Raw genomic sequence first — 26,686 nt, 5'->3', positions numbered from 1 at the left:
GGAGTAGAAACACAGAAGAAAAACAACTGCTTGATCCAGAGGAAGAACTGTGGGAGTAGAAACACAGAAGAAAAACAACTGCTTGATCACATGGGCGGATGGGGATATGATTGGGGATGTTGACTCCAAATGATTACCCTGGTGCAAATATCAATAATTTGGAAATAGGTCTGGATCAATGACACATGTAAACCCCAGAGGAATTGTGTGTCGGCTTCAGGGGAGGGAGGGGAGGTAAAGAACATGAATCTTGTAACTATGGAAAAATTTTCTTAATTAATCAATTAAATAAAATGAAAAAAATTTAATTTAAAGGTTAAAAAAAGAGAACTCAGGAACAAAGTTTAGTATTGAACAGTTTTATTTATTGTTACAAGAGGGAAAGCAGCTTCACCCTCCCTCCCTCCCACCCTGCAAAACCAAAACGTGGTAAGGTACAGCTTATGGTACACAGCAATGTTTCCCAATCTGGGGACTGTCCCTAGACTGTCTTGTGGGGAATGAAACAAAACCCAGGGTATATGTACTCTTTGACTGTAAAAGGTCAAGGAAAACAATCATCTCTTCCATTTGGGAACAGGATTTCCTGTTGCTTTTAGCATAGGATGTCATGGGATGGTGAGAGGAGGGAAGCGTGGCCCCAGCATCCCTGGACTGGACAAGCTTTGTGCTCTGACAGTGAAGCCGATTCTGGAGAGGCCACCACATGGGGATTTAACCCCCCCCTCCCCCCCAGGGACTCGCTGTCCCGCGACCCTCCACAGAAGCTCGATGACAAAGCCCAGGGATAACGCCGCCAAAGCGTAAGGCAAGAATGTCAAAGACAGGACCTTCCCGAGCCCTGTCCCCTGCAACCCAAGCCCTGAAAATGGCGGCTCCCTCACGTGTGCCTATGGCTTAGCTTCCTATGTGAACCGAACAAATTTTCCCATCAGCCAACAAGTCACTTTGTTATTTGGGCCATGAATGAAGTTGCTTCTTGACTCCAAGCTGAGGGTTCTCTACTGGATCATTTTGGTCACTCGGGGAGAGAGAGCCAACCCTGCAGCGGTATGACAGCAGGTCCATCCCTGGAGGATAAGGCCAAGGCAGGAACCAATTTCATTGTATTTTAGACCGCCACACCTAGGCTAAAATCTATACCTGGGGCGGCTTGAGGGTGTGGGACAGCTTTGTCTTAATCATGTAACTTGCCGGGTTGATGGGAGACTTTTCATCTGCGTAGGAGCCTCAAGTCTTTTTTTAGCACCCACCAGAAGACACAAGTTTTCTTCTCTCCTCTTTCCCACCTACCAGGCCTCCTTCCTGAGTGAAACCAGTCCCCTGCAGCCCAGCTCCCCCAAATCCCAGCCATTATGCTCGGGATGGCTCTGGCAGCACGTTCCATTTCCTTCATCTCCTCCTCCTTGCGCCCCACCAAGACTCCTCTCCAAGGAGATCTATAAAAGTAGTGAGAGGCCTCAGATACTTCCCAGCTGTGTGACCCTGGCCAAGTCACTTGACCCCCATTGCCTAGCCCTTACCACTCTTCTGCCTTGGAGCCAATACACAGTATTGATTGTAATACGGAAGGTAAGGGTTTAAAAAAAAAAAAGTAGTGAGAAGCTTTCATTTAATTGAGGGTATTAAAAAGGTTTTCCTTCCCAGCCCAATTCCCTCCTTCCTCTGCTTTAAAAAAAATCATCCCCCAATTGAAATGAAACCAAACAGTAAGGCAGAATACACTAAAGACTTCCGATATCCAATTTTTCTTTAAGAGACTCCATTCTTCCCCATCGTTCAAATGTCAAAAAGCAAATGAACCGTGCAAATGTCCGATGGAGGAGTAGGTTGTTGAAGGGAAAGCGTGTAGGCTGGGTTAATAAGGGGTCGGCCCCGCTTTCCCAGTTGGGCTCGGGTGGCTGGGTTCAGGGGTGTCCTGCTGTCTGCCTCTGGAGCTCAGGAGCTGGGAAGAGCATGAATGCAGGATGGCCTCTAGGTGCCGGGCCCTTCCTGCTCACAGGGGAAACAGCTCAGCCCGCCTGGGCTATTTCCAAGAGCCGGACCTCCAGGAGAGAGATTCTCATGGCCGAAGGAGGGACTACTCTGCCCTCCAAGCTTAACACAAGAAATGCTGAGGCGCCTTCTCTTTGGGCCAGGATAACTAAGGTACAAAGTCTGTCCTCCAGGAACCACCGATGGCTCTTGAGGCATTCTGTGCCCTTAAACTAGCTGGGATCAGCTCAGCTCCACAAAGATCTGATGGTCAGACGGGAGGATCGTCCTCCCTGCTTCCTGCTCGGGACTCTTGTGAGAGGGGAAATGACCCCACCTGGGAAGCCAACACCTACAAGGAAGCCCACCATCTGCCTCCCCACCACCTGGGCTGTGACTCGGGGACTCCTCCTAGGATGTCATCATCGATCCCACCTGCCCTTGCACGCCCCACCGCCTCCCATCCGAGCTTCTGTCTAGCCTAACCGGAACCCCCATTCCCAAGGTGTTGGGCCCAAAGGACAGCCGGATCTGCAATGCCTTGGGAAGAGGGGCTGGCTGGACATAGTGCCTCTAGACCCACCCACGTACGGTGATCTGTATTTGAAGATTCTTTCCTTGCACCCCTGGAAAGCTTTCTTTGATCTTCCAGCACCCGAAGGCTGCCCGCAATGCGCGATGGAGCATGGAACGGCTGCGGACCTCTGCTTCATTCCCCCAAGCTCTCCGGACAAATGGCTTTTGTGGCTGGAATGGAACTGTGAAGATTCAGCCTGAAAAAAAATAGCTCCTGGATCACGTGGTAATAAATTAAAAACAAAAAAAACCCAAAACAAAAACCAAGACAAATGCCTGCTTCCACCGACTCAGTCTTAAGCTTCCTCTCCCGACGGTCTGGGCTTTATACGCTGACTCAACCATCCTCCGCATCCCTGTAAAACAGCTTCAGGGAGCACACTAACAGAACACAGAGAGCGCCATTCTGACCATCTCCCTGGGCAAGACGTTTATGGGTGGAGCCTACACAGGCGCCGGGCCGGGAACAAAGGGAAAGCCCTGATCGCCGTAGGCTACTTTAGCTTTCCTGCAAACAATGAAAGGAGGTGGCACTAGCTTACCCCAGTTTGCCTCAGTTTCCCCATCTGCACAATGAGCTGGGTTAAGAAATGGCGAGCCGCTTCAGTATCGTTGCAGGGAAACTCCCAGTGGGGGTCCCCAAAGTGGACCGTGTCTGAAAAATGACGGGGCGACAAAGCTACGCTCCTAGAGTGGATGGTCCGCCACTGACTCGTCTCTTACGGGCAAAGAAGCCTAAAGTGCCATCTCAGAAAAGGCAGAGAGGGCCGAACACGCTGCCATGGGAGACCGAACGGTGAAGGGCAATCTACCTCGCTGTTCACTTTTGCCCACGGTTACGTTAAGAAATCCTCCGAGAAAGACAGGCTGGTCACCCGCTCGCCGCTCTGTAAACTACTGGACTGTTCGGAGAGCAGGAATGTCGGTCCAGCCACGCGCACACAGAAACAGAAACACCCACGTCCATGTGCGTGGGCACGTGCCCTCCCCCTGCCCCGCCCTCCCCTTCCCCCGGAAAGTGCACTTCCAAGAGCAGATACAAAAATAGATTGGCACACTTTTTGACACAGTGAAGGTATCTTTTAAAAGCTTCCCCCCACTTCTAGAAGTCCTCTTTCCGGTTCCCTTCCGCGGCCCCATCCCTGCGTTGGAACAGCCCCCTAAGAGAGGCGGGAAAGGACAGAAGGACCGGGACTAGGGCTGCAAGAAGGGCAAATGACCAGAAAGGAAGACTGGAATGGAGACTGCAGAAGACTCTTGTGTTTCAACAGCTGAGATGGGCAACGGAATATTCCTTGCCTGGTCCCCCGGAAGCCCGTTCCCCCGGCTTGGCTCCGGGCAGTCCGGAGCTACCGTGAGTTCACGGAGGCTGAACACGAGGGAAGAGTCCCTGAAATGTCTCTGTGCACGGAGAACGGCGTCTACTACAGAAGAAAACGACGGGCGATGAAAAAACAATTTGGTATATTTGGAGTTCTGTGTTTGCATTTCCAGTTGCAATGGCTGCCCCGCAGACCTCAAAGGAAGCAGTCTTTCCCCGGCCCCAGGAGGGTAGCCTGTGCTAGGAGCTCTGGATCAGCCGTCTGTAGTGGGGCATGACTTCGTGCTCGGGCAGATGGAGAGCAAATTCCAAGGCCACTAAGACTGGGAATTCAAAGGCAATCAGCTCTCGTCGGTTCAGCCGGAACTTCTCTTCCAGTTTCTGAAACAGGATGAGAGAAAACAAAAAAAAAGAAGCACTTTAGCCTTGGGGTGAGCATCTTACGTTTCTCTGCTGCCGTTCAGTCGTTTCATCCCTGTCCGACTCTTCATCACCCCATCTGGGGTTTTCTTGGTGAAGATCCTGGAGTGAGGCAAACGGTTAAGTCACTTGACTAGTATTACACTGTTAAAATCTGTCTTTTTAAGGTTTAATCAGTATTATTAACATTTTCTCCATTCCCTTCTTTTTTTTTAACCCTTACCTTCTGTCTTAGAATCAAAACTGTGTATTGGCTCCAAGGCAGAAGAGCAGTAAGGGCTAGGCAATGGGGGTCAAGTGACTTGCCCAGGGTCACACAGCTGGTAAGTGTCTGAGGCCAGATTTGAACCCAGGACCTCCCATCTCTAAGCCTGGCTCTCCATCCACTGAGCTACCCAGCTGCCCTCCATCCCCTTCTTAAGACCGGACAATGGACAAAACAATAAATCAAGCCCTGGTTTGTAGAGTTTGCCGACTTCTGAGGTGAAATGCTCACCCTGAAAATTTAACAATCTGCTGAAGAAATGGAGGCAGATAGGATTAAGTGACTTGACTAGGGTCACTGAGCTCAGGTTTCTCCAAGTATGACATTTAAGTCACTCAGAAGTGACAAACTATGAATTTTCTTTATGCAAGGCACGACTTTATTCAAAGAGAGGATTTTATGTACGCTTAGGGCACTGTCCCTACCTTTAGGGAGCTTACAGTCCAGGAAAGAAGTTGAGGCTAACATATAAGGAACAAGGGGGCAGTTGGGTGGTTCAGGGGTTCAAATCTGGCCTGACACTAGGAATAGCTGTGTGACTATGGACAGGGCACTTGACCCCATGGCCTGGCCCTTACCCCGCTACTGCCCTGGAATGGATACTTAGTATTGATTCTAAAGCAGAAGGTGAGGATTTAAAACAAAATTGAAGGAATAATCCATTAATAATCAAATAGTCCGCATTTATTAAGTGTCTCTTGTGTCCCAGATCTGTGCTAAGATCCAGGGGTCAAAAATGAGACAAAAGAAGGTCCTTGCCCTCAAGCTCCAGGCTGCTACGTCATGAGGTTTTCCCGAATTCGGGGAGTCTATGATTTCATGGTGTGGAGAGTGCCACAGCCCACGGGGGAGAAAGCCACAGTGATGAGTCATCATGGAAGACTTTCTCAGATATGAGTTGGTTCAGGTCCTGGAGAGCAGACTGTTAAATTTTCAGGGTGAAGTTGGCAAACCCTATAAATCAGGGCTTGATTTATTGCTTTGTTCATTGTACAGACCTAAGAAAAGACTGGAGAAAATGCTCATCATGCGGGTTAAACCTTAAAAAATGTGTCCTGCTTTAGGAAAGCCAGTTGTTGAACACTGACTTGTGCACCCCTGGATTTTCGGGTGAAAATATTTAAAAATGCTAATTAGACTGCGTTCTGCTCCTTCTGCTCCAGCATCCTTCTGCTGGCCCGTGTGATATATTCAGGAAGCTTGTCCCACTGGGCACTCGGCTGGCCAAGTCACATTATCGCTGGGATTGCGCTTCATTAGGCCAAATGCTGAAGCCAGCCGCTCTGACAGGGATCACATCAGCTGTACATCCAGCGGGCTGTTACCATGTTATTACTAAGTAGGCCTTTGGCCACTTGGCGTTTTTCTTTTTTTAAAGCCTTTCCAGTCTTCTGTCTAGAATGAATACTCAGTATTGGTTCTAATCTTTTGTCTTAGAATGGAGACTGTGTATTAGTTCCAAGTGGTAAGGGCTAGACAATGGGGGTTAAGTGACTTGCCCAGGGTCACACAACTAGGAAGTGTCTGAGGCCAGATTTGAACCCAGGACCTCCTATTTCTAGGTCTGACTCTCTACTCAGCCACCTACCTGTCCCTCACTTTGCATTTTAAAATATTTATTTCTTCTAACACATCATTCTAGAAAGATCTACAGAGATCTCGATGCTGAGCTCACAACAGGGATGTAAGCATAACCTTGGGATCCTCGTAATTGGGTGCAGAGCAGGTCACTTCAGAATCTTTCTATGTGATGAATAAGTGAGTAAGGCTTGAGTACATCACAAACAGGCATTGAGATGGTGCCATGGAGAGAGCACCGGGGCTAGAGTCAGGAACCAGGAACACTCATTTTCTTTTTTTTAGTTCAAAGCTGGTCTCAGACACTTCCTAAGGTTGTGATCCTGAGCAAGTCACTTTACCCTGTTTGCCTCAGTTTCTTCATCTGTAAAATGAGCTGGAGAAGGAAATGGCAAACCGCCCTAGTAAATTTGCCAAGAAAACCAAATGGGGTCACAGAGAGTCAGCCGCGACGGAACTGGCTTAACAACAAAATATTAGAAACAGTACTCTGATCATTATTTACATTTCTTCAGATTAGAATCACAAATTTAAAGCGAGCAGGGGCCATTCCGTGATCATCTAGTCCAACTGCAACTTGCCCAAGTGATATGGGCTGAGATGTCCCACAAAGCCTGCCACACGGCAATAAACAATCAGAAGAACATGGAAGCAGTAACTCGTTGAGTTTCGGGTAAGATGTAGGAGTTGCTTGGGTTCACAATGAGGAGAAAACGCCTCCCCTCCATCTTTAGACATATCCTGGCTGGGGGTCTCTGGACAGAAAATACAGGCGGTTCAGTTTCCCAGACACACAGGACCAGGTTCAAATAGTGCTCCATTTCCAGTCAATGCCTTCCTTAGAATCTGGCAGAAAAGAGCAACCTTTGACCTGAAGTGGCCCCAGGGGGTTAAACCTATCAGGAGCCCCTCATTTACACTGCAGCTTGCTCCTCTGCAGTAGGCAAACAGAGCAGACCATGGGGAAAGCCACCGGACCAAAGGGGACCGTGGCTAAAGGGACAGCCGTTCCTCGGAGTCACAGGGCAAGAGATGCCCAAACAAACGACCCTTTCCTTAGTAACTAAGCACGATGAAAAGCATTCCTGAAACCCCCCGAGAGCCTTCCCACTGCCAGCCCTTTCCCTTTCCCTTTCCCTTTCCACCAAGCCATCTCACCATCTTCCGCCCTCTCCATACATCTTGTGCCCTGCCCGTGGAGACTGCCCAAGTCATTGATCCTTCGGACAAGACCCCGATCTCACCTCCCACATCACAAGGACAGAGAGTATGGAATAGAGCCAGAATTCAAACGCAGGTCCTCTGCCCTTATTTTCTGCTGTATCACTGCCTCTGAACGTGAGGGATACACATGGTTTAGGGGGCAATCACTGATGGGCTTCAGAGGAGATCTCATTTCTTTTGCTTCCTTTATGAGGGTAACTAGATCCCTGAACCCTAAACCTTTCCCCAATGATGGGCAATCAGTCGTGCAGGAAATTCACCAAGTTCTCTTGGTCTCTCGATGACAACCACTATATGGTCCACATTCTTCTTCATAGGTCCCTGTGGGGCCTGGCAGGCTCCCTGTTCTGGGGACCACAGCTTCTAGCATGGTTTTACCCCACAAATTTCATGGCAAAAGTAAAGGCTGGATTTTTTTCTTTATTCCTGACTAACTTCTCCCAATTGTTTTTCCTCATCTTCTCTGTGACATGATTAGAAACTCCTCAAAGGCAGAGACTGTTTATTTCTGTCTCCTATCACCCTCGCTTATCTAGAAACATTGTAGGTACTCAATAAATGCTTGTCACTGCAGAGAGAAAGAAAAAGGTTCCTGGCCTATTAATTCCTGAGGCCAGACAACCTATTGGACAGGTTGCTCTGGTTTCTACACATATCTAAGATGATTTCATAAACCTTGGGACAGATGCTCACCAAACTGAAAATAGGCCCCGCATCAGCCAGGGTCTCCCCAGTCCACTTACGTCAATTAAGTGCTTGACTTCATGTTTTTTGAGGTCACTTCCAATTTTGGCAGCTAGCAGCACACACGCCCCGGCACAAAGCTTCCGGTTCTGTTTGTTTAGCTTCCCCTTGAGGGCCAGCTTCTCAAAGTAGACAAAGGCCATGGCCACGGTAGGCTCCTCGAAGCCACATTCTTCTAGAGCAAGTTTCCTCATCTCTCGCTTCAGACTAGAGAAAGAAAGGAAAGAGGAAACATGATTTATCAGCAGCCTAGAACTTGAGTAAATGGCAGAGGAAAGACAAGCAAACCCTGGTTTCTTTTCTTTTCTTTTCTTTCTTTCTTTCTTTCTTTCTTTCTTTCTTTCTTTCTTTCTTTCTTTCTTTCTTTCTTTCTTTCTTTCTTTCTTTCTTTCTTTCTTTCTTTCTTTCTTTCTTTCTTTCTTTCTTTCTTTCTTTCTTTCTTTCTTTCTTTCTTTCTTTCTTTCTTTCTTTCTTTCTTTCTTTCTTTCTCTCTCTCTCTCTCTCTCTCTCTCTCTCTCTCTCTCTCTCTCTCTCTCTCTCTCTCTCTCTCTCTCTCTCTCTCTCTCTCTCTCTCTCTTCCTTCCTTCCTCAAACTTTCTTTGTCTATCAATCAGCAATTTAAAAACTAATCAGTCAAAAACTTAAACACCCCTACTTAACACTAAGTAAAAGAGTTCCCAAGTCACTTACTAAAGTGGGTGACAACTCCAGAGGTGACTGCCCTGCCCCTGGGTAGTGTTAGGCAAATTGAAAGACTGCAATTGGTTCCCATTAAGTGGAGGGAGGGACAGGAAGTGATGTGGAAAAAGGACTATAAAAGGTTCTGAACTTCCTGTTGGGGGACCTTGGACCTTTGACTTCACCTTCAACCTTGGACATTTGACCTTGGCTCTTCCCAATCATGTTTTGTGGAGGTGAAAGGTGAATGTTGAGAGAACTTAAGATTTTTATTCCTTCTACTTCAAGTAATTATTAATAAATTTTATAAAAATTAGTACTTGGAGTACTGGACATTAATTTAAATCCTACTCTCTCTCTCTCTCTCTCTCTCTCTCTCTCTCTCTCTCTCTCTCTCTCTCTCTCTCTCTCCTCCTTCCTTCCTTTTCTTTCTCTCACATATCTTAGAATCATTACTGTGTTTTGTTACAAGAGAGAGGAATGATAAGGGCTAGCAATGGAAGTTAAGTGATTTGCCCCAGGGTCTCAAAAGCCCCAGGTCTGAGGCCAAATTTGAACCCAGGACTTCCTGTCTCCAGGCTTGGCTCTCAATCCACTGAGCTGCTTGGCTGCCCCCAAATCCTGATTTCTGAAAGCTGTCCGCAGCTTGTCTCCAAAGACACCATTCAATGAAGGACATCTTTGAGAATTCTTTCCCTGCTGAGTGAAGAATGCATTCCTAAAATTGATATAACCACTCTTCTACTGGATCCTTTATGCACTGTGGTGAGTTTCATGGGTCTAAACCTGGAAGGACTTCAGAGGCCATTTCATTCACCTCCTTCTTATATGAGAGAAAATCAAGACCTGCAGGTTCCCGAAGGCCACACAGGTGGTAGTAGGCGTCAGAAGTGGGTTGGAACCCAGGTCCTCTGATTTCAAAGTCAGGATTCTTTCCCACTACTTGAGGATATATGTTATATGCTACCTTATAGTACTAGCTGAATATCAGAATTCAATAGTATTTTTGTTATGATTGAATGTTTATTGAGAAATATAACTATATAAAATCAGGGCACAGACATGACTCGATAAAAGCAGAAGACTTAATTTCAATACTATAAATTTTGTGCAATTAAAGCATGTTTCTTTTTAAAAGAAGGTGTAGGTTCAAGGATATTAAAATCTAGCACCTTTAGCTATTACTTGAGGTTGAAATACAGGTAATATTATGGCAACAACCATTGATGACAGAGAAGAATCCTCTGTTGGGGTCAGATAGGTGGATCAGTGGATAGAGAGCCAGACCCAGAAATACCCCGTCTTAGAGTCCTTTCAGAGGGGCATGAACTCAATGGGCACAACTACCAGAAACTCCCAGGGCTCCTCTGTTCTTCTAGAGGAAATGCTAAAGTGACAGGTGGAAAATAGACACATTTCCTCTTCCTGCTTAAAATAGGGAAATGGGAGATGATGTGACTTTTACAAGACGCAACAGCCCAATGCCATCGCATCATGTATGAAGAGGAAAACAGACTGGGGCAAGAGGCAGGACACGGTCTGAGCCCTCAGACCTAACAATGGCAGACACTTTGGAATCAAGGAAGGAACTAGATCAAAGAGTAGAGGGAAAAGAAAGCATTGGAGAAGCCAGAAACCTTCAAACCAAGTCAGAAAATAAACCTAAAAGGAAGTTTTGCTCAATGGCTATCTGAGTTATTAGCCAGCGCTAAGACTTTATCATTTTAAAAATGAATCTTTTGTATTTACAAAAACTCCTTGGTCCAAGTAGAAGGTATTATTAATGTTTGTTTTGGCTTACCCTTATGATTTAGGTAGAGATGCCAGGATTAAACCTGTGCTGGATTAATTATCAGAATAGAATGCAAGCACATGATTACTTACAAATCACATGGGGGAGGGGGAGGGTGGAGAGCAGCTAAGTGGCTCAGTGGATTGAAAGCCAGGCCTACAGGCAGGAGATCCTGGGTTCAAATCTGACCTCAGACATGTCCTAACTGCGTGATCATGGGCAAGCTGTTTAATCCCCATTGTCTAACTTACTGCTCTTCTACTTTGATTTTTAAAAAATATTTTTATTATAATAAATTTTCACATAAGTTTTTTGAAGTTATCCCTGTCACTCTTCTGCTTTAGAACCAATGACACAGGATGGATTCTAAAATGGAAGGCAGGGGTTTTTAAAAACAAAAAATATCACATAGGAGAACAAAATGATGATCTATTCCAGAAATCCAGATGAATACACACATAATAAGAATCAATTTGCTCTGTGTGCATGTGTGTGTGAATATGCATCATTGTAAATGGCAAACCAAAACCAACAAAAAAGAAAAGAAAATGAATAAAAATATATTGACATTGCTAAGACTTAAGCCCAGCTCCTTTAGCTGATTTAGATGACTATACTGTGGGACCAAATGATTTTATGAAAATTAACCTCTAAAACATGGCCACATACATGTGACCATGTGACCACCATATATGTGGCCACATATAAGTGACCAAATTATGGCTGACAGTGTCTGTATAGTTCCATTTTTTTATCTTTTTACTTTCACCTTTGGACCATCCCACCTGATACATACTGACCACGTGTCATTTTATTCTATTCTATGGGCTCTAGGCCATTGCCCAAGACACTTAAGTATTGATCTGGATCACTAGAAGAAATTTCTCCTCCAGCATTATCACTAACCAAGGAAATTATAGGTCCAGTTTTTTTTGTTTTTTGTTTGTTTTGGTCTATCTTTTCTAGAACTATCAACAGTTTTCTAGATGGCGACATTTATTGCCAATCCTTTACTTCCAACCCCAATTTTCTTATGGCTATATTGCTCAGGTTGTATTGAGGAAAGCAAAAAGCTCATTTTTGAGGGATACAAGCTTCCCTGCAAACTAATCTGGTCTCTAGGATCAGAGCTAACACTGAATAACTCATTCACTTAAATGACATTTTCCTAAATCCCCTACCATATAATAAAGTTATCAGCCCACCAAAGATCTGCCTGATTTTAGGGGCTGTCACAGAAAGTGTAATACAGATGGATGCCAGGCTCCATGGTACCTTCGTATTTTGCTGAGAGTTAATTTAATATGAGGAAACTTCTCCTTGAAGGTTTCATTCATGTCTTTCTTGAGATCTGAAGGCTTCACATAGTCAATGACTGTGGTCTGCAACAGAGCAGAGAACAAGGGTCACTCAACATTTGTATGAACCGGTTAATGACAAATATTCATTAAGTACCTACTATGTGCCAGGCCCTGGGAATGGGACCTTGCCCGGGGGCTTACCTTCTATCGGGGAAAATATCATACTAATGATGCAATTGTTGATGTGTTAATTAGGAAAAATTACATTCTAACATGTAGTTAATTAGGGAAATGAGTTTGAAATGAGTTAATTAGGAAAACCAAAATTTAAAACATGCTAAATTAGTAAAATAATGGGAAAAAACAGACAAGAGGCATAGCAAATGCTTTGCTCCCACAGGGGCCTAAGGCAAGGGAGAACAATGTTCACCCAGGCAGCTGGAACACAGATTTTGGCCCTTAGGAGATCAAAGCATAATGTTTTCTAAATAGGTCTGTCCAAGTGATTCTTAGGTAAATTCAGTGCTTAAAAAGCATGTCCTTCCCTTTGGGGCAGAATGCAATGGGCACTCAGGGTGGTTTCGTGCCTTCTAAAAATGTTCCTTCTTTTATCTTTGACAAATAGGTTCTGGGTTAGACAGGATATGAGATTTTCATTTAGGAAACAGGCAGTAAAACAAGACCCACATCTGACTGGCTCCTCACAAGTTGTTCCTGGTAGAGTGATGGCTCAGCTTGGCTGAAAGCCACAAGACCATCTTGCTACTGATTCACTGTAAATCTAAGTCTGCTGTTTCCTGAAATAAAAAGTGCTCTTCTTGAACAGCAACATGAATGTGGAGCGCCTTCCTTGGGGGCCGGACGCAGCCCTGCCATTTCTACCTTGTGGCCCAGAAGGCAGGGCTGAGAAGCCTGTGGCTGAGGCCAGATGATGACAGGCCATTTCTCAGGGGTGGGATACACGTTAGTGCCAAATAGCCTCCCTAGCAAAGCTCATCTTTTCTTTTCTCTTCTGTTTTAGCATTGGACAAAAAAAAAAGAAAAGAAAAGGCAGTTATGTAAGTGAAGGATTCTTTGGGGAAGGGAAGGGAATATAGTGCCTACCAGGTGCAGGGCATTCTTACAAATATTATCTCATTTGAGTCTCATGGCAACCCTGCAAGGAAGGTACTATTATTATTCCCATTTTACAGTTGGAAATGGAGGCAAACGGGACTTGAACACACAGACAGTCTGTTTCAGAGGCTGGATTTGAACTTGAGTCTTTCTGATTCTGCACCCAGGACTCTATTCACAGAAAAGTTGAGGTGGCTAATCACTAGCTGATCTAAGAGTGGACAAAGGAGAAACAATACAGCTATCAGGTAATGAACAGTGGATGAGGAGTTAGGAAGCTCTGGGTTCAAATCCTACCTTGGGCACTTACTCTGTGATCCTGGGCAAATCTAAGGGACCTCTTTGGACCTCAATTTCCTCCTCTGTAAAATGAGGAGATGGAATCTGATGATCCTAAGATCCCTTTCAATTCTAAATCTAATGGCCTGTTTCAAATCTGGCCTCAGATTCTTCCTAGCTGTGTGACCCTGGGCAAGTCACTTAAGCCCCATTGCCTAGTCCTTACTGTTCTTCTGTCTTGAAACCAATACACAGTATTGATCTAAGATTGAAGATAAGGGTTTAAAAAGAAAAAGAACTCAAGAGATGACAAGCTCCTTTCCTCCAGTTGACAAGAGATCAGTTAGGAAACAATAATCACCAGGAGAAAAAAAAGACCCAAGCAGAAATATTCAGGGAATTTATAGCTGTGCTCTTTGTGGTGGCAAAAAATTGGAAAATGAGGGGATGCCCTTTGATTGGGGAATGGCTGAACAAAATGTGTTATATGTTGGTGATGGAGTACTATTGTGCTGAAAGGAATAATGAACTGGAGGAATTCCATGTGAACTGGGATAACCTCCAGGAATTGATGCAGAGTGAGAGGAGCAGAACCAGGAGAACATTGTACACAGAGACTGATATACTGTGATTCAATCAAATGTAACGGACTTCTCTTCTAATAGCAATGAAATGATCCAGAACTATCAGAGGGACTTATGAGAAAGAAAGTTATCCACATGCAGAGGAAGAACTGTGGGAGCAGAAACACAGAAGAAAAACAACTGCTTGATCACATGGTTCAATGGGGATATGATTGGGGATGTTGACTCTCAATGATGAGTGCAAATATCAACAACATGGAAATAGGTCTAGATCAATGACACATGTAAAACCCAGTGGAATTGCTCCTTAGCTACGGGAGGGAGGAGGGAAGGGAAAGAACATGAATCTTGTAACCACGGAAAATTTTTCTTAATTAATCAATAAAATTTAAAAAAAGAAATATTCAGCGAGATGGTGAAAAAATTCCTGGGACAACTTCTATTAGCTAACAAAATAATTCTCTCTAAAACTGCCTCCTCTATATCCAACCAAAAAGACCCTATCTGGAACCTCTCTTCTAGAGGGAGGAGGAGGGATACATTTAAAATGGTGGCCTAAGCCATTTGGGAGGGCCCCTGGGAAAGCATAAGGGAAAAACTGGCTCACAGAGGGCTGAAGTATAGAAAGCTGCAAAGCTCTGATTCAAATGAGCCCCTTAAAATCCAACTTCCTCTAAGTCCCAACTCAAAGTCTATTTTTATTTGGAAAGGCTGCCCAGTCCCTCATCTAGTGCCTTCTGTGCATTAGAAAAAAATTTTTCTTATTTGTTCAAAAATATATTTGTCTGTCTTTGTTTTATCTCCCCCATTAGATGATGAGCTCCCTGAAGGGCTGTCATTTCCCTTGTGCTGTATCCCCAACATTCCTTATAACGCCTGGCTTAATGTTTATTTCCCGAAGATTACACATGTCTGAAGAAAGGAGGGTCAGGCCAATTTCTCCTTACACGCCCACTGCTTAGACACTTTTGCAGCACCCCGATTTTGCCCCAAGCCAGATAGTTAATGAAATAATTTGCTTTCTGAATAACCCGTTTTCAGCTGTCTATAACTCCCTTCTGACTGGCAGCCCCTAAATGAAAAGAAATCCCCGAAGAAAGAACGGCTCATTGGCGGCGGCCAGCTGGGTGGGGTGATGAATGGGGCTGGCTCTGGCCAAGGCAAGCCTGCCGTTTTTGCAGAGGTGGCATTTCTGCTCTCAGGGGTGAGAGGTCGCCTCAAAGCACTCTCCAGCAGCTGGCTGGCTTCAAGGAAGCTGTGTGTACACAGCTGCATGAGGGGGAAGAGGGAGAAGGTCAGCTGGGAGGAGGGGACCTTCCCAAACAGAAAAGGAGCAGATAGACACCATTCCAAAGAGGTGTGCCTAGCCCTGGGTGTATGTGCTTTCTGCGATGGGTGTGCATGGGTGGCATTACCTTTTTGGATAAAAGTGAACACAACCTGTTTATTTAACTGAGAGATTATACCACACCTATCACAGAGACGATAAAGCACCAAAAATTTCTTTGAAAACAAACAAAATTCTTAATCACACCCAAAGAAGCCCCCCCACCCCCACCCCCCAAAGCTATACAGTGTGACACAGCTTCTCCCTTCTTAAAGCCTAAAGGCAAGTTCAGGAGGCAGCCTGGTGGGGTGGATTAGAGTCCTGGACTTCCTAGAAGAAGGAAGACATGAATTCCAAAATGGCCTTAGAGGTTGACTAGCTGGGTGACTCTGAGCAAGTCCCTTACCTCTTTTGGCCTCGGTTTCCCCATCTGTAAAATGAGTCAGGGAAGGAAATCTCAGACCACTCCAGTATCTTTGCCTAAATGGGGTCCCAAAGAGTGGAACCCAACTGGACAACAGCAAATTCTGTGACACCAGGCAAGCCATTTAACCTCTCTGGGCTCAGTGCCTTCTGCCCAAGGGCTGGACTCAATGATGTCCAAGGTCCTTTCTGGCTTTAAATCTATGACCCTGTGAACTCCAAGAACTCTATGGAAGCCCATATCATGAGCTGTACTAGTGTGGGTGATGGCGGTGGGGGCAGCGGGATGGCGACTTCTGGGGAGCTCTGGGCCAGAGGGGAGGGAGCTACCTGTCCTTCCATTTCTAGTGGGTGTTAGCAATGTAATAAGACCGGGTGAGTCAGGAAATCCTGGCAGCACATGATCAATAGTTCTGTTTTGATTCCATAAAGTTGGCATGAAGAATACTCAAGATACTTGGGGAGTCTCCGTAAAAAGCCCCCCCCAAAAAACTTGCCTTCTCCCCTATTTTTTATTCTTTTTTTTTTTAAACCCTTACCTTCCGCCTTGGAGTCAATACTGTGTATTGGCTCCAAGGCAGAAGAGTGGTAAGGGCTAGGCAATGGGGGTCAAGTGACTTGCCCAGGGTCACACAGCTAGGAAGTGGCTGAGGCCAGATTTGAACCCAGGACCTCCCATCTCTAGGCCTGGTTCTCAATCCACTGAGCTACTCAGCTGCCCCTATTTTTTATTCTTTAAAAAAAAAAATCATCAACCACGCTGGCATCCTCTCTGAGTATCTGGTTATCTTTACACCCAATCTGGATGCAGCAGGCCAGGGTTCTACCCCTCCTGAGTTATCTTTCGTTTCCTTTCCTTCTGGGGCTTAGTTTTTCTCATCAGTCAAATGGGGATGAGAGGCAGCAGGGCATATTACACAGAAAGGCAAGAAAGTCACAATTCAATATAAATGTGAGCTATTTTCAAGGGTATCTTGAGCCGATTCAAACTGGCATGTGAGATTCAATTGTTAAATTTTCATTGTGAGCATTTATATCTCCAAAATTGGGAAATACTACAAATCAGGGCCAGATTTCTTGATTTGTTGGTTGTCTAGACTGAAAGGATTGATGGGAGAGGGGCCACAAGGTGGCTCAGGGGATAGTGTCAGTTCTGGAGATGGGAGTTCCTGGATTCAAATCTGACCTCAGATACTTCCTTAGTTGTGTGATTCCTGTCAAGGCACTTAACCCTAATTGCCTGGCCTTTACTAATCTTCTGCCTTGGATCTGGTACTCTATTGATTCTAAGACAGAAGGTAATGGTTTTTTAACTAAAAAAAAAAAGTCATGGAGAAAATATCAATAACACTGTGTTACACATACATTCCTCACCCTAGAAAGCTGGTTGTTAAATATGTACTTGTATATCCTTGGTTATTATCATCAATAAACTTCATCCTCTCCATTACCAGGGTCAGATTGATGGACTAACTCAAAGATGTGTGCTATAAGACTGTGGACCAGGAGTTAGAAGACTGAGATTATGGACCAGCACATGTCACTAGCTGTGTATGTTGATGTTATTTCAGTCATTTTGACTCTTTGTGACCCCTTTCAGTTTTCTTGGCAAAGATCCTGAAGTGGTTTTCCATTTCCTTCTCCAATTCATTTTACAGATGAGGAAACTGAGGCAAAAAAAGGTTTGTGACTCACTCAGAGTCAGAGTGAGGAAGTGCTTGAGGCCAGATTTGAACCCAAGAAGATGAGTCTTCCTGCCTCCAGGCCTGGTATTCTAGCCACTGTCTACCTTATTGCCCAATCTTAGACAAATCACTTAATTTATTATATTATATTATATATATATTATTATTTTATATATACCTATATTATATATATACCTATATTATATACCTACAATATATAATATATATATATATATATATATATATATACCTATTATTTGAGCTGATTCGAGCTGGCACATGAGATTCAATTGTTAAATTTTCATTGTGAGCATTTATACCTCCAAAATTGGCATTTTATATATATATATGATTTATATGTATTTTCCATATTTTATTTATGTATTTTTAAATTAAAATTTGAAATTAAAATTTTAAAATTTATACATAATTTCCTTACGTATAAAAAGAGGGCTTTGGACTGGATGAGTCCAATGGTTTCTTCTAGCTCTAAAATTCCACAAAAAGCTAGATATCACTTCGCTTCACCTGCAATTGTCCGATTTCCATCTAAATGGCAGGCTCCGTAAGGCGCTGAGAAAACAGATGCTGCATGCTAGCGAGGGTAATTAAGGGGAGCAGTAGCCCTTTACTAAATCTAGTTAGCAATGAACAGATGGATAGTTCAGTTGTTCTAAGCATTTAATCAATTTCCTTAAGAGGACGGTAAATCACTAGACAAAGTGGAAGAATGACTCATCTATTTTCTCTTGATTGCAGAGTATTTGCTATCTGAACCTAGATTCCAAATACATAATTCTGGATTTAGTATGAATACACACGTGCCCCTCTCCTTTCATCTCTTTTCCCCTAAAGGAATGAATACTCGGTTTCTATCATTGAAATAATTTCGAGTCTGAGAAACAGAATCAAAGGAAGAGAAGGCTTCGTCATGCCATCTATAATTAATGGGCAGTTTAGTCTCTGATTTGTGTCACAGAAATACCAGGTCTTTTTATTTTATTTTTATTTATTTATATCCTTAACTTCCAACTTAGAATCAATACTGTATATTGGTTCCAAAGTAGAAGAATAGTAAAGGTTAGGCAATGGGGGGGTTAATTAAGTGACTTGCCCAGGGTCACACAGCTAGGAAGTGTCTGGGGCCATATTTGCACTCAGGACCTCCAGTCTTTAGACTTTTCTTTCAATCCACTGAGTCACCCAGCTACCCCTAGAAAGACTATACTTTCGATTAACCAAAGCTACTGCTCTCCTATAGTGTCTTCATTCACTTAATTTCCTGGAATGAATGTGGAACTGAGAGAGACGCCTTACATTCATAACATCTGCACACACTTAAAAATGCATGCTGGCTAAAATATTTATGCCACAAACTATGGCTGGAACGTCATTTAGATGGTTCCAATGTTATATGAATTATAAAATGAATTTCAAAAATATCTGTGGCAAATACACAAAGATTGCAGGGGTCATAAAGGTCTTTGGTCTTAAGTTAATTTTTAAATTATTGCATTCCTAAATCTTATGTGGAAATTTGTTATTACATGTCATGAGTAAAAAAAAAATAAATGAAAAAGAATAAATTATTGCATTCCTTTTTAGAAGAATATCTTTTTTAAGTAACAGAAAATATAGTCCATAAAAGTACACCAATCATTTTGGTACAGATGGAAAAGCCAGAAGCCCTCAAGAAGTCCTTCAGTTCAGCCACCCGGCTACACGGTCATCGGTCTTATTTTTCAGGCTCTCTAGAGAGGGGGTCTTCAGCCTCCCATGACAAGGAGATTTGGTTGAGCCAATGAGCCTACATCGATGTGTTTGTCATGGAAAAATTAACTCCTGCTGTATTCTGCAGTTCATAGAGATTTAAATTTAATAGAGGTGGAGGTTTCTGCCATTTCCGTGGAAATCAGACAATTGCAAGTGAAGCAAAGTGATGTTAGCTTTGTATGGAATTTCAGAGCCAGATGGGATCATTAGAATCATTTTTTTATACACGAGGAAACTGAGGAGCCAATAAATGAAGTGATTTACCTAGGAGTGGGCAGCTAAGTGGATCGATGGACAGAGTCCTTGGCCTGGAGTCAGGAAGACGTGTCTTCCTGAGTGCAAATCTGGTTGCAGATGCTGATTTACTGTGTGACCCTGGGCAAGTCACATCATTCTGTTTGCCTCAGTTTCCTGACTGTAAAATGAACTGGGGAAGGAAATGGCAAACTGCTCCAGTGTTTCTGCCAAGAAAACCCCAAATAGGGCCATGAGGAGTTGGACACGACTGTAGACTGTACTTAAGGTCAATTCCCACATCCCTTTGTGTATGTAGGGTTGGGGGTGGGGTTAGGGGAGAGGAAGGCCCTTAGGAGTCTAGGATTAGGAAAATAAACCTATAGGCAATATGTGCTGTAGAAAACATGCAGGCTTCTTTGAGATTTCAAGTAAAAAAACAAAACAAAAACACCCATCACTCCAAAATCTGTGATCCCTTGAGACCCTTTAAATCAAGCGAGGCTGTTTTCTCCCTCGTGTCAAAACAGCACAAGTGGGATTTCTGCCCAGAAATATCAAGGACCCAGAAATCTTTGGGAATAAATGAGTTTTAAGTCTGTTAGCATTATCTCACCTCTCACTCACTTTCTCCTCTTAATTGCTCTCCACACCCAGAAAGAGAAAAAAAAAATCTAAGGACTTTCAGCTGGCATGCTCTAATGATGTATGCTGACTTGTTAATGAAACTTTAATTATAAACCAAAGCTGGGCACAAAGAACAAAATGTCCAGGACAGACACGAGGCACGCGGCACTCAGTCCCCTCCCCCTGCAGTACTTGAGAAACACAATAATGAATGCTGCACACCCTCTCCAGTCAGTCTCCTGGGACTCTGGGGGCCCCATCGCTGGGCCCATGAAAGCCACCCCAATGATGCTGCCCATTCCAAATCTCCCCGCTGCTCTTTCACAGGAGGTCAGGATAGGTGCTATTTGTGTGAGTCCAGCAAATTTCAAACAGAAGTCCAAATGTGGGGAAGCCACCTATCTTCAGAAAATTACAGGCTTCCTTCTCAGGCACTGTGGCAGTGATGGGCGGAGGAAGGCATGGAGGACTTTTTTACTTCCCCTTTAGAAGAACAAACACAACTGAAATAAACATTTGGTTGAAGGAGGGCTGAGAAATGGTCTCAGATTGGAGTTCAAGTCTTACCTATGCCATATACAGTCAGTGGCACCCCAGCGACAATTTTCAGTTTCAGATGAGTTGTCTGGTACCTCCACAGGAGAAACTTCTTTTGTTTTAACATGCCCAATTCCTGGTGCCCCTGTTTGGGGTTTTCTTGGCAAAGATATTGGAGTGATTTGCCATTTGCTCTCCAGCTCACTTTATAAATGAGGAAACTGAGGCAAACAGGGTTAAGTGACTTGCCCAAAGTCACACAGCTAGTATCGAGACCAGATTTGAACTCAAACCTTCCTGCTTGGAGGAAGCTGGAATACACTGATGAAATGACAGTTTGGGGCTAAAAAAGGAAGGGCGAGGGGTGGGGACATGAGGTGGCAGAAACCTGGATCTCTCTTCTCTGGAATAAGATTCGATATGGTCAATTCAAGGGACTGGAATCAACTTGGTAAATATGACATGGTTGTCTTTTGGTCTCATCTGATGGTCATGTGGGCATCCCCAAGAACTGCCCATAGCAAAAGCTCCAAGTGGGAGCATTGGTCGCTTCACATTTTAACAGTCCACAGAGATCGGCCAGCCTACCATATGCCAGGCAACCACGCCAGCTCTTGGCGTTGGGCTCTGAGCTCTTGGGGGGAATAGAAGAGTGGCTACCATTTTTGGGAGCTGACTACTAAGTGCCCCCAAACAGAGCTGGGGTGGGCTGATCTTGGAGGGATGCTAAGCAATTCAGTAACCAGAACTCTAGGCTCAACATTGGCTAAGGCATGGATCTGCAGACAGCACAGGGATGGTTGAGAAAGATGGCAGATTCAAGAGGTTGGAGCATCTCTCAATGACTAAGGGAAATCAAAACAACTGGATCTTTTCATTGTTTCTAATCACTATGACCAGGCAAATTGGGGTGATTGTTTCTAGCTCCACATTTTAAGGGGTCTTTTGAACTGTTGGTTCTATCACTCAAAGATAAGACTCATGGACTTATAACTAGTCCAAATTTCTTCCACCGCTATTAATGTAAGACTTTTGAGTGGAATTACACATTCCCACTTCTCCATACCTCTTGGGCTTCAAGTTGTCTTTCTTTTCCCTTCAAGGATAGACTTAATGCTCATGTTATTCTGATTCTAGGAATAGAAAGGTGCTGGAGAATGGGAGAGAATGGGGTTGTAGCATGTAGTCTACCCTAGCCCACACAATTGTTCTTAGGATCTCAGGCTTCCTCAGAGGGCTTCCTGCAAGGCTGGATACTATGATAGGGGCTAAAGGATTAGAATGGTTCAAGGAAAGTGAGCCTGCTGTGAATAGCCCTCTCTTTTCTCCTCTCTTTTCTTTCTTATGAAAAGCCTAGACAAGTCAAATGGCTTTTTCTAAGTGCTTTATAAAGGCAGGGTTGGGATGTATAGGCCACACTATTCCCTGATTTTAAATCCACAGTACTTTCTACTACATTGTGCCACAATGGTGTGGGCAACAGAGTTTGAAGGAAGGAGGAAATACGAATATAGAAAATAGAGTCAAGGGGCCAAGTAGAGTTGAGAGGGCAGGAAATTTAGAAGAAAAAAATACTATATGTAGACGATGAAATTTTGTGTATGGTTATGATTTGTCTTTGAGGTGGGAGTAAACCAATGCTGCCTTTATGGTTGGAAAAAGCATTCCTACTTAAAATGTTTTACACTTGGAAAGATTTTGGATTCAATTACCAAATCCCACTCCCCACTAATTGGATGCAAGGGCGATGCCTCTCTAGATTATCTCTCTAGAGAAGTTGGATGATGGGCTCTCTGTTAACTGTTATAAACACAATGAAAAGGACTATGGTCTTCTGATCTCTAATTACCCAATTCCACACAGTAAGAATTTGTTAAGTTCTCATTATTTGCCAAGTGGTGTTCTACATTCTAGGATCACAAAAACAAAAACAAAAATTCCTACCCCTCTCCCCAACAGTGGCAGCAGTCAAGCGGTGGGCCCTCAGTCCCAGAGCCAGCTTCTGAAGCTCCAGGTGCTGACAGTAGGGAAAGGCTCTCTCATCGAGTTCATTCATTCTCTGGCTCTAGGAGCTGAGGACAGGGAGGAATGACTGCTCTGTCAACTCTCTATAGAGCTGACGTGATTAGCTCACTGCGCGGTAAAGAGGAAGACGGGCGCCTTGTGTTCCTCCTAATACCCCAACCCTCTCCCCATCCTCAAGATAAAACTAAGAGTGGTGGTTTGTTGGCTCATTTTACATCCAGGGCAATTCTTCCTGAGTAAAAGTGGGAAGCCCCTCAAGGCCATCCTCGAGACTGGGCAAATGACAGACCTCATCTGCCCTGTGCATGTCTCTACAGGAGAAAACATCAAGGGTGGAAAATGACAAATATAACCCCCAAGAAGAAGTAGAAGTTACAATAAATGGCAACTGCTCAAGGAATGCAGACATCAGTGAAGGATTTTCTCTTTCATGACAGTCATTTGCTCAAGACACATTTCTATTGCCTGGAGCTATTGGGTTCTAAAGAGGTTCTGACCTTTCAGTGAACACAGAGGCCTAGACTAAAATAAAAACCCAAACAGTCATGGCATAGCCCACCCCTAAAAAGGAGCTCTTTTTTTTGAAAGGAAAAATGTCTACAATCACTCATTACAGAAAATGACTCCAGGTCCTCTAAAGCAAATGGAACTGTACAGTCAGTTTGCTATCAAAACACCAAACATTCAGCGTGGTACCCTTTGTTTCTGTAAGCAGACAAGTATCATGCCCAAAGGATAAAGGGAGAATAACTTCTTTTTATTTATTTGCCTAATACACTTCAAGGCTCAGCTTGGGTACCATAGTCTATAAGAAGCCTTTCCTGATTCCTCTTAACTCCCCTCTGCCATCATATTAGTGTCTTACTTCCTGATGTTTTTACCTATTTACATTTTGTATCTCCCCCATCCATTTCTCTTCCCCTAATAAAATGTAAACTTCCTGAGGCCAGGAACTGCTTTCCAGTTCTGTCTTTGTATCCCCAGCATCCAGTTCAGTGCTTGGCCCATATCTAGGAGGTGCTTAACCTCAGCTGAGTTGAATTGAACTGAATTTTCCCCTTAGACTCTCTCCTTGAGTTTAAGGTGAGATTTATGGGTCTCAAGCTGGAGGCCCCCACTATCTCTTCTGATGCTGTTTTCTTAATTTGTCATAAAGCAGAAACACAAGGACGGCTAGATAGCAGAATGAATAGAGTGCCAGGCCTGAAGTCTAGAAGACTTACTTCCCAATTTCAAATCTTGCTTCAGATACTTCCTAGCTGAGTGACCCTTGGCGAATCACTTAACCCTGTTTGCCTCAGTTTCCTCATCTGTAAAATAAGCTGTAAAAAGCAATGGCTTACCACTCTGGTATCTTTGCCAAGAAAACATCAAATGGGGTCAAGAAGAGTTGAACATGATTGAAATGAATAAACAAGTATAACAGGGGCACGAATTTCTGTAGGATTCCCCTGAGAGTCCAAGCAGGGAGATGATGGATCTACCACTGACTCCTCCCTTGCCCCAACAATAAGTTTTAGCAAGGCCCATATTGTTGAAGGGGTTGAGGCTCAAAGAGACACAGAAATGCCCAATTGGACACTCCAACAGATGCTACTCACCATGTATGAAGGAAAGATTAAAACTCTCTTGTGCTTGCCACAGGGCCACTGGGGATCATCCAAAAGATTTGGGTCATAATCAATGAAATCTCCCAGGTCACTACCTAAGGGTCATACACACGGACAGAAACACAGAGGAGTCATTAATCATGCTGGGAAGTCTCTGAGAGAAAAGCAAGTAAGAGTTCAGGGAAGTAACAGAATGAAACCTGACCAGATGCTGGGCTCATGTCAATTAGCTCCCAATTATAGCGCCTACTTCATACGCTGATAGATCTGTACATAACAGCGGGACTTGTCTCCTCTGAAAATGGGATTAGCCATTCTTTACACTATTATTTTTCCATTTAAAATACCGTGTAGTTATCTCTCGGGGACAAGAGACTACCGAGACCCTTAGTTCATGAAAACTGTATGTAAGTTCTCCCAGATATGGTAAATATCTGCCAAATAGGAAAAGTTCGGTTTCTGTTCCTAAGTACCAAATTGCATCAACCATGTACCTAATCTAAGGACTCACAATTCCTTGTGGATCCTATGGATTGACTATTCTGGGGAAGGTGGTCTGATCAATATCAAATATTAATACTGATAGGTCAATATCAAAATAACCTCTTTCATTGACAGTAATATGTTACATTAATTCAACAAACCTTAACAAGGTAGGGAACAGTTTCTATGTCTGAAGATATCTAAGGCTGAATGGGCTCATCATGCCTCATGTCGTGTCACGTGGGTCGTGTCCTGCCACGTGTGTCGCCCGTGCTGTTCCCACCACGTGTGTCAGGAAGGACACGTATGGCAGGATTGACAAGCATGGCCAAAAGGACACATATGTCAGGAACGACACACACGTCACGGACGATACGAGTGTCAGGGATGGGTCGTGTGACATGACACGGCCCACGTGACACGTCATGAGACATGATCCCTAATATAAAAGTAAAAAGGCACTGACAAAAATCAAAACACAACATCAGTGCTTCAGATCTGGACCTAAGGGGATGATGTTGATTAATCCATTTTCTTGCTATCCTTCCATGGGCAGGGATGGAAGTCATATTTCTATTATTTCTTCTCCCTTTTTCTTCTTCTTTTCTTTGTCCTCCTCCTCCTCTCTCTCTTCCCCCTCCCTCTGTCTCTCTCCTTCTCTTTCTCCCTCTCCCTCTCTCTCCCTCCTTGCTCAGGATCACAGTGCTAGGAAATAACTGAGGCCAGATTTGAACCTGGGTTCTCCTGACTCCAGGTCTGGTGCTCTATCCATTGTGCTACCTAGCTGCTCCTGTAATATCTTCTTTTCTTTTTTTTAATCGTATTTAATTAGATGTTTTAGAATATTCTTCTATGGTTACAAGACTCATGTTCTTTCCCTCCCCTCCACCCACCCCCTTCCCATATCTGATGTGCAATTCCACTGGGTTTAACATGTGTCATTGATCAAGACCCATTTCCATAATATCTCTTTTCAATGAGCTCTATCCTCATAAATCAGTTTCCCCCCAATGGCTCATACTAAGCTGAAAGTAACCAAGATTTCCTTCAGGAAGTCAGTCCAGTTGCTCCCACACCTGGGAATAGCCCACATTAGGCGTCGGTCCCACTTGACCTTGTTTGTGCTTTTATGCTGTTCTAGTGAACTGAGGGGCAGTCACACTGCCAAAAGGGCTGAGAGGGACCAGCTGAGGGCCTCGCCAGAGCTCCAGACTTACCTGTGTCAAGGCTCCCTTGGGTACTGCTGCTCGCCCTTCCTATGGAGAGGCTACGATGGCTGGCATTTCGAAACTGGGAGAAGGAAGAGGTGGAGTCTATGGTGTTTCTCCGGGCTCCAAAGGCATTGGTGGGCAACAGAAACTGGGTGTAAGAAACAGTCTAAAGAGATAAAGATGGAATAGACAAAAAAGAAGATGGTAGGATTTAAAATTTTTTTTAAGCCAAATCACCATTTAGCGGTGTCTGTTGCATGCTACTTAATAGACGCCTCCAACACTTTAAGGAGCTGAGATTTCTTCAGCACAGGGGACTCCCAGTGTGGGAACTCCTTCCACTCACACAGAATTGAGCCCATCTATGACTTGATAGTTCAGGACCAGGAAGTTGTCTCAAGGCACACATTTGGTGAATGATTTGCCCATATGATTTAACTAGGATCAGGGAAGGATATGAATTCAAGTCATTCCAACTCCATCACTATTAACCATGGCATGATGCTTCTTTTATGTTCCTTAATATCTTCCTTCCATCCAGACACAGAAATTAAGCATTCATGAATTAAAGTAAATCAAATGTATTTCTTTTTAAAGGATTCAGGAAGGGAAAATCTTGTATGTACCACATGAGCTCTGTTTTAAATGTGATGGAATGCCAAAACATTTGTTTGGGGATACCAAGAACATTTTTTGTTTGTTTTTTTAAAAGATATTTTATTTTCCCAATTACATGTGATAACAATTTTCCACGTGTTTTCAGAAGTTTTAAGATCCCAACTGTGTTTTTTCCTCCCTTACCTCCCCCCTCCTGGAGATGGCAAGCAATTTGATCTGGGTTATACATGTATTATCATGCAAAACGTATTTCCATATTGCCCAGAACATTTCTGACCAGC

General features: G+C 43.9%; 1 protein-coding gene across 1 annotated transcript in view; it reads right to left on the bottom strand.

Moving 5' to 3' along the window:
* Positions 1–343: 343 nt before the first annotated feature.
* The window catches only part of CABLES1 (Cdk5 and Abl enzyme substrate 1), a 146,362-nt gene continuing 120,019 nt past the window's right edge, over positions 344–26,686 (bottom strand). The window contains 5 exon segments of the mRNA XM_007487622.3: positions 344–4,252; positions 8,102–8,309; positions 11,848–11,954; positions 24,085–24,188; positions 25,794–25,953. Coding sequence (XP_007487684.2) covers positions 4,112–4,252; positions 8,102–8,309; positions 11,848–11,954; positions 24,085–24,188; positions 25,794–25,953 — 720 coding nt within the window. The 3' untranslated portion in view covers positions 344–4,111.

This window comes from Monodelphis domestica, chromosome 3 (assembly GCF_027887165.1).
Source record: "Monodelphis domestica isolate mMonDom1 chromosome 3, mMonDom1.pri, whole genome shotgun sequence".
Lineage (NCBI taxonomy): Eukaryota > Metazoa > Chordata > Mammalia > Didelphimorphia > Didelphidae > Monodelphis > Monodelphis domestica.
This window is presented reverse-complemented; position numbering and strand designations above follow the sequence as displayed.